Source organism: Clupea harengus, chromosome 6 (genome assembly GCF_900700415.2).
Source record: "Clupea harengus chromosome 6, Ch_v2.0.2, whole genome shotgun sequence".
NCBI classification, from domain to species: domain Eukaryota; kingdom Metazoa; phylum Chordata; class Actinopteri; order Clupeiformes; family Clupeidae; genus Clupea; species Clupea harengus.
In genome coordinates this window covers 20693440-20707387 of record NC_045157.1, presented here as the reverse complement: position 1 = coordinate 20707387, position 13948 = coordinate 20693440, and the positions used below count along the sequence as shown (strand labels likewise).

At 41.7% G+C, this 13948-nt stretch overlaps 2 protein-coding genes across 8 annotated transcripts in view; one reads left to right on the top strand and one right to left on the bottom strand.

Annotated features, from left to right (window-relative positions):
• Positions 1 to 40: 40 nt before the first annotated feature.
• dkk3a (dickkopf WNT signaling pathway inhibitor 3a) lies at positions 41 to 5370 on the bottom strand. Its single transcript, XM_012834660.2, has 7 exons — positions 5043 to 5370; positions 4590 to 4703; positions 4134 to 4211; positions 2614 to 2706; positions 1502 to 1646; positions 957 to 1113; positions 41 to 166 (listed from the first exon to the last, which is right to left on the bottom strand). The coding sequence occupies exons 1-7, from the start codon at positions 5244 to 5246 to the stop codon at positions 79 to 81; spliced, it is 879 nt and encodes a 292-aa protein (XP_012690114.1). The 5' UTR covers positions 5247 to 5370; the 3' UTR covers positions 41 to 78.
• Positions 5371 to 7236: 1866 nt separating this feature from the next.
• mical2a (microtubule associated monooxygenase, calponin and LIM domain containing 2a) overlaps positions 7237 to 13948 on the top strand; it is a 34547-nt gene continuing 27835 nt past the window's right edge. For 2 of the 7 annotated variants that reach the window (XM_031569338.2, XM_031569337.2), the window contains exon 1: positions 7239 to 7881. The gene's annotated coding sequence lies outside the window, so the exon portion shown is untranslated. Of the gene's footprint in view, positions 7882 to 13948 lie in introns of all 7 variants that reach the window. The other 5 variants (XM_031569336.2, XM_012834724.3, XM_031569339.2 and 2 more) reach the window with 5 other exon arrangements.

The window sequence follows — 13948 nt, the reverse complement described above, 5'->3', positions numbered from 1 at the left end:
TGCTAACCTACCAAGAGCCCACCACTGGATTGTCTTATGTGTGCGTCTCCTTGCTCCTCCACTTCGAGCCGTGAACTCTCAGATGATGTAGTCAATCTCGGAGTAAAGGGTGTCGGTCAGTTCCTCCTCGCTGGACTTCTGGGGCTGTAGACACAGAGATCCCCTCCTGGCAGAGAAGATGCATTCATTCACACGGGACACGGCCGGCAATATACTACAAAATTGTTGCATGCACAAAGTCAGTAAAACTAGGACTGCCTTTCTGGGTCACTGCACTGAATTAGAGACAGGATATGGCCATAAACAGCTGATTTTTTAATAGCTTGAATATGCTGCTATGAAACAGGTTAACTTTGACATTTTCTGTAAATATCACTTGGGCATGATTTAATAGCAATACTATGAGTTCACTTACGACATTTTATGACAATTTATATCATTGTCAGTAGGGTGACCAGATGCAAATAGACTAAATGTGGGATGAGTGGTAAGTTTGTGTGGGACATGTTACTGCTACTGAGAGGTAACCTAACATTTGTATTCTCATGAACAACTGTGTTAAAAAATATATATATTTTGTGTTTTTGTGTACTGGCCCCACGTCTGCATGTTCTGGTTGACGGCCATCCCCGCATCATGATGACCGCTTTCACTACACTCTTCTCAGCCATTAGTTGAAAGACTTGAAGGCTAGTTGAAGGCTTTTAGGAAAGCTTGGCTATGTTGTATGTTTGACACAGCCTAGAAATGATGCTGTAACAGCATAAGCGTCTCATGTACCGGGTGGGTAAAAGAACGCATCCATGTGTTTTTATTTCTGACAATTAAAGGACTTTATCTCAATATGTGTGATGCAGGACAAAGGGTCAACATGCTGCAAGTGAAACCGGGACACTTGGTCACCCTAATTGTCAGTCAAGAAATTAATTTTAATAACAGAATCAGGACCCTCATACCCCATGTGCTGGCACTGGAGCTCCCCAGCACAGGGGCAGTGCTCCTTTGGACCCTCCCCCTCCACGTCCCAGGACAGGAGCTCCATCAGGTGATTGGTGGAACTGAAACAGCGCTCATGCTCGATTGGCTTGGAGTTGCACACAGGGAAGAGCAGGGCTGTTGAGGGACAATATGAGGAAAGGTAAATTGGCTTCAGCATTGACTTCTCTTGTGGCTCTGTATGGGACCTCCATGCTCGTCTTTGGTTCAGACTTGAAAGCTCACATGAGACCACATAGAATATTCTCTATTTTTTCCCCAAAGACAATTAAACTGGTCTTTTTATATTTAAAGCAAAGGGCAATAAAAGCAGGGTGTATTAAATTAAAAACAAATGTGGAATGGTAAACATATGGCACAGCAGAGGCCTTCTGTGAGCAGGATGTAGACCTTGGAGCTGAGATTCACAAGCAAGCAGGCGATTTCCACTGGATGTAACTCACTGTCTAGGCATGAAGAATTACATTCCAGGTTTTGGCAGGATGGGACAGAGAGAGAGACTTACCTTTGTGGACAGCACAGCACAAGTCGGGACAGCAGTCGCTCTGGTGTTGACAGATGCTCCCTCTCTCTCCTTTGGTTGCATTTTGAGAACACTGGCCCCAAATACATAGGTGCCCCGAGCAGCACTCCTCATCCTTACTACATGACTACAGAGCACATTGAAGAAAAAACACCAACAGTAAACATTTGAATGAGCATTACATCAGGCTGGCGTACACCATTATGCTCACCATACGCCATAAAAACCAGGTTACTTTAATCGGTGTGAATCCTGCATGTTTTCACCCTGAAAAATGCCTTACTAGTCTTCAGCTTCATGACAGCGTATTCGTGAGCTCACATTCACTTTCATGCATTCTTAATATTTTGGGCACACACTCTATCTTGGACAAGTGCCACTGCCAGTATTTCCAGTGTGTGCTCTGACTTCGGCATCTTCCTCCCACCCACTCCCTCGCCCACAGCACTGCAGGGCTAGCATCTGCTGAAACTCTGCCTTCTCTCTGCCTCTTTCCACTCTCTCATCTGTATCCCCAGTGAGTCAGGAGAATTAAGGAGGTGCTCATATTTAGCCAGCCTTGCACTCTGATGGGAAAGTCAGTGGGGATAAGGAGTGCTCATATCTGATTACACTTAGCACTTGTGGCTACACTGCAATGCAGTTATAATGCAGACTCAGTTGCATCATATTATTAAAATGCTGGGTGGTGAAGGGCCTTTTGGCTATGTATCTCGTTCTAGCAACTGCCTCTAAAGAGATAGTAAGTGTTTCCCTAAGTATTTTTTTCTGCAGCATCTTTTCAAAAGATCCCTGTAAGGCTTGTCTTACCATCCCATAACCCCTTGTGAAACTCTGGCAACCTCCATAAATGTTTGTCATACTCCTTGAAAGGTATAATGACCTTTAAAATCTTTTGTTGATTCATCATGAGACATCATACATGGTTAAGCATTCATTCTGACTTTAAATATGTAAATGTTAAAGTACTGTTGTAATGACCCATATAATTCAGTTTTAGACAAAACCAGCTGCGTTAATCAGCTGCCTACATTTAGAACCAACATGAAGACTGTAGTTGCTTTATCATTATGCCCATTATTTGATTGCCTTACCCTATCCAGTTCTTTGCAGGGCAGACACTGGGAGCGGTGCGTCTCATAGAGGCAATATGTGCCCTTCTCACAGTCCTCTTCGATGATACACTCCTGTGTGAGAGAGGGGAGGGGTAAGGACACATTCAGGGCGTTTTAGAAAAAGAGGTCAGTGGTTGTTTGCATCAGGATCCAGTACTCTCTAATGCAAAGATTCTCTACGATCCTTTTCGTAAGATGGATGCAATCTACACTGTGATTGCCAAGGAAACATAATATTTCTGTTAACAAAAGGGTCTCATATAGTTGATATATCCTTCAGACTTACAACGCTGTAGAGTAACCATTTATCCACAGATATTAAGCCTGTTTTCAGCACCGTAGACTGGAATAACTCTTAGTGTTTCATGCCATCTGTGTACACTCCACAACATTCCACAGCCATTATGTGTTCCCCATTAGCTGTGTATGTTATCTCCTCTTTGGCTGACCCTTAAGACTTTTCGACTTCTGAATTGAGAGCTATGGTCACATACTGACCCTAGATGTGGTTTCGTAATAGGAAACATCTGCACAGAGCTAGACACATTATGTACAATGCATTACTTGTTCTCAGGTTTATACGGTAGAGTAATTCAACACAATGTTGAAATTATTAATTCAATATATGGCATGGTAGAGGCTCAGCAACCTTTGACCTACAGAAGAGCAACACAGGGCTCTCAAACGTTCTATGACTCCAAAGTGAGCCCTTATGTGTACAAATCCGCTATATGATCTCAGCAGTATTTATTTAAACCATTAACGACCGTACTAATGCTGGACTGAAATGAAACCTGAGACTAGAGAGCTACTCTAAGAAAATATGCCGTTTCCCCTTTTTGTAATTTTACTTCATAAATAATCCTGGATGAGGACAGAGGAGGAAACCTCCCGTCATATATTTTAGGCCAAAAAGACTTTCAAAGCTGTCACTGTTTATCATCAATAAAACTACTGAATTACAGTCTCAGCTGACCTTTAAACACCTCACTCAAACATTCAAATCCATTGTTTACAAGTACATTTTCATTAACTTCGCCATCGTTTTCTACAACACTCCAACATACTTTTCACTACTCTGAATGACTTTTCTCTGGGTTCTGTGTGTGTCTGCCAGACTCAGTATTTCAATGCCTGGCCTTATGCATCACATCCTATGTGAGTCTGGACAGTCAGCATTTTCATCAGTGTGCTGATGACACAGCCATATGCCCTGAAGGACAGGGTAGTGGCCTGAGGACCTCTCAAGACTGACGCACGTCAGTTAGAGAGAGAATTAGCTGTCTGAGCGTATGCTATGTGTTTGTGTGACAGAGTGCAGGTGAGGAGTAGAGGATACAAAAGACTGAAACAGAGATAATATTTCATTTGAGACGGACCTGCATAGCATATAGCAGAACAGTACTTTTGCTTAATCCAACTGGTGAGCAATGTTGACTTTACAAGAAAAAAATTCTCAGTCTACAAGCAGAGGAAAATTAGTGTAACAAAGCACTCACATGATCAACATCATTTTCTTTGGTTGTCTGGATCACACTTCTGGGAAAGTGAGTCTCTCCAGTTGCGTTGTCGGCCACCTGAGTGAGAATGCAGATCCAATCAGGAACACATTACAGACACACATAAAGAGTCAATGTGTACTACTGATTCAGGGCTGGAGAAAACGTCCTGTATATCTACCTATAATTAACTTTAATCTCACTGAATTTCCCCCACAGGTAAAAGCAATTTCACAATGAAATAGCAATGCCTCGACTACTTTACATTCAGTAATTATTTTAGAAAACCTAAATAAATTCTTTGCATTAGGACTAAATATCATATAATCAGAATATAATGTATGTTTCACTATAAAAGGCATAGAGACATTGTCTTTGAATAATAAATTGGGCAAGTTGTTAGTATGCACACAGAGACGTTACACTGAGGGAGTGAATGTCAGATCGGGGGCCTACCTTCTCAAACTCCTTGGTAACTTGAATGGACTGATTTCCGGCCACACTCTCAGAGATGTTTTCATTATGGTAATCCTGTGCATACGAGCTGGACTTGGCACTCTCATTGTTTATCTGAATCACAGATTCATCTTATAAAAGCAAACTCCTTCTTTAACCTTTACAAAGATCAATACACCTATTTTCAGCAACCCATTTATCTCCATGACTAGAGTCAGGAAAACAATGCCTGATCATAGTAGATTTCAGAATCAGTATTTTCTTGAGGTCATTGGGTAAATGCTGCAAATAGCATAAATATAAACAGATAATTTGATGGCTGTTAATTTACTGACAATTTTATGTAAATACATAGCAGCAATGATTGACAAGCCAGTGAAACCTGTGCTGTGTTACAGAGAAATTAGCTTGTTAATGCACATCTGTGTAAGTCAAACAAAAACAAATACCAACCTGGTGCACCGCGTCTTCTAGTTTGTGTTGCGTATCTTCCATCAGTTCCTCTACCTCCCTAAACATATCATTTAAGGTTGTATGACCTTGGGATACATTTGCCTCGAGTGTGCTGTTGACGTCCGAATCCACGGTTGTTGGCATATCTGGTAGAATGCCATTTCCGACAGCCAGACACAGGCTTAGAACGAAAAAGAGCATCATCTCGTCGCAGTATTAGAGTCGTTCAACTGAACGAGCCTGTCCTCAGTCCACAGTCTCCGTATGCGCCGTGCAAATGATCTAGAAGAGCAGCACTGTCATCTGGCACCGTGAAGCAAGCCAGCTGTGCCACTCTTGGCAAGATGCCATCGGGACAGGGAGGACACCGATGAAACAGCAATAATAACGTGAAGGTCGTTTTTATCTGGGAAACGTCTCGATCATAGCAAATTAGTTAGACACCGACTAAATATAAAACTGCTGATTGTATGGATGTGAAGCAGATACTTAGTAGGTAGGCTATCGTGGAGGTTTAATAGCTTGCGTTGGAACTTTTTAGTAACTCACACCCATATCATACCATGAAGTTACTAATTGGGTAACTTAAATATTTTTACGCATTCACTTTAGTGCTCGGCCCCACTGGCCGTTTTGGCTATAGACTATGATGCCAGAGGATGGGTGGGCACCGCAGTGGGCAGGACTCCTCCGCTCTGAGGTTGCAGGGCACAGTAGACTAATGTGATGTCATGTCGGAACATGTTAATGTAGTCAACATATAACCACCAATTCCGTCTGTTCAATAAAAACTGCTTCATTAAAGAAGTTGAATTGGCTAGTTTTGGTGTTTATGTTACTTATGTAGTTTGTAACCTAACCAGAAATATACAGGGGTATATCCTACAATAATCTCAAAACAGAGTTTCACTCGTAATTTGCATTAGGCCGCGTAGGCTTTACAGACTAGGCTACAAAGTAGGCAACTTTGTCTTTTAAACCGGCTCAAGCTATTCACGGTCCGAGCACGCCATCACGTGGCAAACCTGCGGTCCGACCTTATTGCAGTCATCATAAATTTAGTCTGTTGACTTTCTGCTGCTGTGTCTTTGTGTGTTTTTGAATGATGGCAAATAGGCTCTGGTCATCATCACAACTGGCGCAATGAAAACAGACGCAATATAGTGAAGGCTATGCTAGGCCTAATGTTTGTAGTTTTATTTCTGAGTATGCATTAGGCTCCTACAACAAAATGCAAAAATGAGCTAACCTACATTAAATTATCATCTCTTATCAACAATAGGCATACAACGAATGTACAACGCCAAATTAAGATAGCGTAACAATATTATGTATTTTTTGGAGATGAATGTTGGGGGACTGTTGGGTCTGTAGAATGTATTAGCCTAACGTTAGATCCAGGCTAAAAAGCCGGCTGTTGCATGTTTGATGCATAGACATATATACCTATATGTCTATGGTTTGATGTGAACCAATCTTGCCATCATCTTACACTACAACCAGTTTACCGATGAGGGGCGCTATTTACATCAAAACGGGCAACCTTAAGCCCCCACACAAATTGGAAATGATAGCTATAGAACAAAATGAGATCACTTCAAGTGTCAGTGCTTTCCACATCTCCATTCAACAGTGATCCTGTTGGGTAGGGTAGCCTACAAAGCTGGCTTGAAGTTGACCGCAATAGTAGGCTACATAAATAAGATGTCATATTATCAACAAAGGTTTGACCAAAGGTCAAATGCCTGTTGGTTGTTCAGGCAGGACCTTTTGTCCGTATTGTCCGAAGCCTGTTGGTGATATATGAGGAGTTGTCGATCATCCGCCGTTTGCAGTACAAGCATGCGGGCCGAGAAGGAGCAGAACAGTTGCGCATCATTGTTCTGATTGCTGGCCTGTGCGGTGACATTGGACCTGTAAATCAGTCAACACATGCTTAAACGGAGAGAGATGTAAGCTAGCCTACCCTCTACATTGATTGGCTAAATGGCAGCCGCGTTCAAATTCTCGTATAGATACGTTGTTGATCATTATAGGTTAGTTCACACACACAAACTGAGTGAGCAATGGACATTTGTGAAGGCACAAAACAGTTTGTAACGAGAAGCGCAGCAGTCGAACGTCAGTAATAAACTAAAATGTCAAACCTCGTCATTTATTCCTATTTTCGAGCTACCCTATGTAGTTCCACTTGCAATTTTCGACAATGAAGTCTTTACAACTGCCTATCTCGCAATCGAATATGCGCTGCAGTGTTCATATGACCGTTTAAAAAAATCAGTGCAGTGATATGCAGAGCAGCTGCGGATATTTTTATGCCCCAGTGCACACTTTCGTATCACCGCATCCACGTGCCACCTTAGATCTCAGACACTCTTTCCAGTGAAGTAACTTTGTCCGCCAGCCGCGCGCCAGTGAAATTCACAAGATTGGTTTTGAGGAATTGGAGTAATGGCGAGATTTTTAAGTCGTTAATAATATTTATTTTGATTTAAAATAACAATTACGAAAACAATACACAGGACATTTGCTTCGCTGTCAAAGCCCTCTCCGTCGGAGCACTTCTCATTGGAAGTTGCGTTCGTGAGCACCGCCTTCAAAAACAAGCCAGTCGCTCAATGCGAGCTCCCAACGAAACATGCCTTCACACGAAAGTGACAGACGGATTTGACCGTAGGCTACTGGTACACAGTGATCACCTGAAGTCGCGGTAGAATTCGCTGGCTCCTTTACTTTTGTTTACTATAGGTATTCACCAACGAACTAGGTGTGAAGGCGCCGCGTATATCAGCCTATACTACCCTGCTTGGTAAATTGTGAGACGACAGCGGAATATGAAGTAAGTAACCTACTATAAAACACTGCTTGTTTTCGCCATCAGTTCAATAATTGTGCGCTTTTGTCTCTTGACAGCCGTTCAATTAATGTTCAAGATTCTATCTTACAAACAGCCTTGTGGTTTTGTCAGGTTCCTCTAAACCGAAGTAGCCATTCAATCATTTATGAACAGTGACTAATGTTTCCATCCTCGTCTAAAATGTAACATATCCTTCCTCCGAGCATGTTGTTTAAAACTGTTTTAAATTCAGGAAGGTAGCCTGCTGTCTGCTGTAAAATGTTTACAAATTGGGCTAACCAAGCTGGACTACTTAAAGTTATTCGTAGTTAAGCCCCTGATTTTAAAATCAATTCTTGTGATATATGAAATTGTAAATGTATTCAGCGATTTACTTTTGACCTGGTCCCCTTTGAGTATGAGTGGGCAGGATTATTTGCAAAAGTATGGCATTCCTTCTGTATGCCACAGATCCTAGGCTATAAAGTCACCTTGGCCACTGTACCTCAGAAAATGGGACAGCCACTGACACAGACCTCCCTCTTCTATAACTAACACAGTCAGAACTACTGAGGAATAAAGTGAATCTTTTGAAGTTGTTAAATTATGTTAATTTTAGTGCCAGTGCAATTTCAAACTATCATCTTTCTCTACACGCAGAATTTAGTTTCATTACATTTGTTTTATGAAGCAGTCTTTAGGCTACACCCTTTGTTGAAAACACAGAAATACATGGTAACAGTAGTGCCAGGTATTGCTTTTAATCAGTGAAGAATATTTTTAGGAAAAGGTATGCTTAATTAACATTCCTTACTTCATACTTATGTCCAATACTTCATAACTTTATAGGAGTCTAAGTCTATCTTGACAGCATTTTGAGGGAACATTCATTTAGCTACAATCACTAACTTCCAAAACCTTATGCAATAAAGCACGTGTGGTTTGTTTGAACTCCTATAGCAAGCCTATAGATTTAACCAGTATATAGATCTTCTTTTATCTGAGTGTCTAGCCTCTCCCTACATGTCCACGCCGTGTTGTAAAAGTCAGAGTTGCAAAACTCCTCAGACTTCTTGCGTCGATGATAGAAGTAGATAGATAGATAGATGATAGAAGGTAGTAGGAGTCAATTAGAAAAACAGCAGAGATGTGTCATTAGATATCTGTTCTAGTTACCAAAAGCTATGCTGTTGAGTTGAGTAACTGGGAAGACATAAGGGGAAACATCCACACAAATGGAGACAGACACAGAAAGATGACTTATCGCCTTAACAGCATGAGAAAGATAACGCCAGCTTTGAACTGTTCCCCTCTGGACTCTTTAGCCTGTGCAACTGTAACCCATAGATTATCTTGTGTGACAGTGGGGATGAAAATACTGTGAACTGGCTGAATTCTTCTAGTGATCCCCTGAGTAGGTGCAGGCTACCACGCAGTGGCATATATGCTTGTTTGTGTACAACAGTGTTTGCAGTTGGACTTGTATGACCAGTGTCTGTTTCACTTAAGAATGTGAAGAAATGGCAAATGTGTACATTTGATGTGTGGCTCCCGGCAGAGTTCTGTTGATGTGTGCCGGTGTGTATTGTGGTGTGCCTATGGCTTCTGGGGTGATTTTGTCTTTGCAATGAAGACCGTGTGAGGGAAACGTGAGAGGAACAGAAGGAATGTGGCATATGAGCAGGTCTGTGATTCAGAGAGACAGCCACACAAACAGACCAATTTCCCCCCTCCTTCTTCTGAATGAGCAATCGTTTCCTGTGCATCCCACGATGGCTCATGCTTTCGCAGGTCCCAAGACGATTTTAAATCCGTTTGTATTGCAGGGAGCTCACAGAGATATTGCATAAAGAGATGCTAAAATGAGAGAATGTGCCTTCCATGCTGTCTTGATGTGTACATTGAAACAACACATTCTTTGAGTGCAGTTTAAGTACCACAGAGGTTTTCAGACCCATAAGATTTTGATAAATATTTCATGCTTTTTATGTTCATTGAAAACCACTGGGCTTTTTTTTCTTGTATCGTTTGAAATTCCTCAGGAATTCTTAGCGTTGTTGGCCTCTTACGCTGTCATATTGCATAATTCTGAAGATAGCTTTGTGGCAACACACACATACGGTTGCCATGTTCCCAAAACTTCCAGATAGTGTTCTTCTGCACTTTAACTATTTAGAAGGTAACATGCCTTTGCCCTCTTAAGAATGCTGGCCTGTGTTTAGATTCCTATAAATCAACTGCACCTGTTTAGGAGGAGTGACGTAAGGTGAGCAAAAAAAAAGTAGTTTTTTTCTGACATCATCAAGTTAACAACCACCATATTTGGTCTGTTCAGTTGACCAAAAAATGCATGTCTCTCACCAAGGCTAGTATTTGGTTTAGAACTTTCTAATGGTGTGGGAAGTAGAAATCCAAACAGATGAGGAGCTGACATTTAGTCCTCAGTTTTCATAATTATTTAAAGATGTCTGCTGAGATGGAGAGGTTTACACAAACCCAACCTGATATTCTCAGTGGATATACTTAAGGGTAACAACAGGGGAGGTACAACAATCTTATGGCTCATTAGGGTTTACAAATAAGGCCATACAATAGCTAATCTTGGAATTCTCAGTAGAACTTCGTAGAATGTTCAGTTTGGGTCCAAATCAGCAAAAATGAGTGAAAACACAGCTACTGGTACCAGCAGTTCAGTCAGTAATTAGTGGTCGGAGAAAGCTTGATTTAAACCCAGGATTGAAGGGGAAAATACAGTGTTCCAGAGCAGTCCTACCAGAGCAGGTTTGTCTAATTTTAAAACCAGGCACATATGAGCTAACCACTCAAAAATCAAAGCAAGTCTTTCCCAGCAAGTTCACTGCCACTCAGCCGACCCAATAAAGAAACCAGATGAACTTTAAGTCGACGCTGCTTTCATTGTATCTAAGGCAACAAGGGTGAGCATTAATTTTGTACACTCCTCTCCTTGCATAGACTTTCCTCGAGCAGACTAGTGAACTTTCTATTTCCTCCCTCTGCACACACGTTTCCCTCTCCGATCCAAGCAGAAACGGACCCATGTTTCCGGTCCCTCAGCATTGGCCATTGGGACAGGAAAGAAAGAGAAAGAGTGAAAAACATACAAGATTTGTACAGGATTTAAAAAAAAAAAACACTGGTTAAGGCTCGAACACTTACTCATTTAAAACCTCACACGTTTGTAGCATGTTCGTATGTAGAGAGATAAACCCTCACTGGATTTAGCCATCCACTGATTAACAAAAATGTAAAACAACATGTACGTATATTATTCCTGAAGTACTTGTTTGTTTTACCAACACAGGTTTTAAAAAGACATGAAAGTTTAAAGTCCTGTCAAGGCAATAAGCCCTTCACTATGACGTGTGGTTGAAGTTCATCAGAAGCCGGCATGTGTTGCCTTTATGACTCTGGTGAGCACATGGCCATGAGCAGATGTCTTCAGGATCACTTGCTTCCTTCCTCGAGCACAAAACCTGTCTGTCACCCCTGAAAACAATTTTTCCTGTTCTGCACTCTATACCTAGAGGGGGTACAAACTCACTAGTGGCCAAAGCCACAGCAGATAAGGACATGGAAGAATATTGTCATGTGCTATCATTACCCTGTGGCAATTCATTTGAGTGGTGCTGGACGAATGGGCTACTTTAACAACCTCAGTCAAGTAAAAATGGCAACTTTCACTACCCAAAAGCCAGACAGTATAATTGATTGGAACCAGGTAATGTTTATTTGGTGCTTATCCACTTAACGTCTTTATTCCTTTCGTGCGAATGTGGTCATGCCATAAAGGTCTTAGGATTTTTCTGGGTATGACAGCATCTGCCAAACCTTGCATAAGTAAGCAGCCCATCTTTGTGCTGTTATTTTTATCTCTCTTGTGTGGCTCCAAATGTTCTCAGAGAGGAGGGGACATGCGGTACGCACACAGCGGCGGGTCAGACCGGTGCTGAGGCAGCTGAGACAGCTGCTCCATGTCTCTGGGTCTCGCTTCTGTGTGAATTAATGATTTTTCTCCTCACTAGACGGCCCGGCCGGAGCTGGCCAGATAACATATTGTTTTCATTCTTTGTCCAAGAGAATCTTCCTTTGTTTTGGCATCAGCACTGCGAAAAAGAGTCCAGCATTTTTTTGTGTGTGTGTGAGAGACCAACTTTATGAGATACTGGAGTTTAGTTTGGTCAGGAGAAGGACTCAATCCATGACAAGCACCGGGAAACATTGTTTTTCTCCTCCTGGCGCTCGACTCGCAGACACATGGCCTGCTTATCACAGAGTGCAAACTGGGTTCCTTCCTGGTTCAGACCATGGCGTAATTAACGTGTTATGTGTAACTCCCAGCTCTGCTGCTGCTTCCTCCTCTGGTGACATCAGCTTCCTCTTGTTTCCTCTGACAGACAGAAATGCTCTTCATAAACAGCACGCAAAGCTTCCCCAACTAGTTCTCTACAAGGATATGGTCTGTTAACTTTGCAATCCTGAACTATAACTTTATCTATGGCCCATTTCACCCCCTGATATAATATGTTGGTGCTATTACTGGGTGTGGAGTTGCAATGCCAAGTTGGATATCACTTAATTAATTCTGCCTCATTACCATCACCATTGTGTTTCACTGAAATGGGTGTGTTCCCTTATTAGCCATGGCTCAAAACTGCTGAAACTTTCATTGCATGCCTTTTTACCTTAGCCAAACCTGACCTGGCATCAAACCTCAAGAGAAGAATAGTAGTCAGACTGTTTCACTGGCAGTTGTGTTTTCTGTGTTTTCTTTGTGCTTGTGCTTAATGGGCTGCCGTCAAGCAGAGAGAGCAGCAGTGATATCATAGGAGTTCTCTTTGGTGTTGAATTGTCAGTCGAAACAGGTGCATATTTCACATCCTTGGAATTCTTGTCCAGTAATGCTTGACTATGGGATGGAGCAACTTAAAATTCCATTGTTCTCTTTCTTCTTACAAGTGAGGAATACGGATGACATTTTTGTTGTTGTTATTTTTCGATTCACACTAGTTTAGTTGTATCTAAATGCCGATTGCTCACTGTTAATGAACCACGCTTGTACACTTATTCATACATTCGGAAATTGACTTGGTCATTCTTAAAACAGATATGATGCACAGATGTTGTTATACAAGGAGGCAGTTTACAATTAAATGGGGATATTTGTATACTGTGTGTGTTTTGTGTGAATTTGTATGTGTATTTACATGTGTGCGTGTGATTCGAAAGAAAAGGAAGAGAGATCAAAAAGAGAGAGAAAGAGAGCGTGTGTGTGTGTCTTTTACAGAGAGAAAAAAAGAGCGAGAGAGGGGAAGAGAGAGAGAGAGCGTGTATATGCGTGTTTTAGTGAGGCTCTGTGGGCTAGTGCTGTCTGCCCACGACTGGCTTTCCATTCTCTCAGCTGGTGAAGTCATGGCATTTAACTCGTTACAATGCAACCTCAGCTCAAAGGCCAAGCTGTGTGGACTGCCTGGGCTACCTTTTCATTAACCCCCATGGTATTTGCCGGCACTGGGATCTAATTGTTTTTTAGGCCAGCATGCAAACCCAATGTTTTGTAATACAGGTATGAATGTCTCAAATCAGACTTTAACACAGCATATGAATTGTTGTGAGGCAGAGGCTGGAAACAATGAAGTTAAATAACCACATATTTAAGTTGCTTCCTGGTGTTTTGGTCCGGACTCCCAAACTACTTGTTAGTGGTCAACCAACTGCATGTTTTCTGTAGTTTTACTGAGGTTCGAACTTTTACTGCTAAACTTAATGCTAAAATCTGCAGAACTAGGCACCGTGGGCCCCTATATGACACACAGGTGTAGACTGAGGTCATCAGTCATATGCTGAATGACCACTGAAGTTGTTGAAGTTGTTGTTTTATTACCCAAAGTACATACCATCAAATTGAGGTGTCATAAAAATATTAAACTAAGGAATCTGCATGTTTTTATGGCATCCCTCCCACCCCACCCAACCCCCAGCCATAATACGATTCTGAACTGAAATAATTCCTTATATTCCTGAACCAGTGCCCTCAATATATATACTGGAA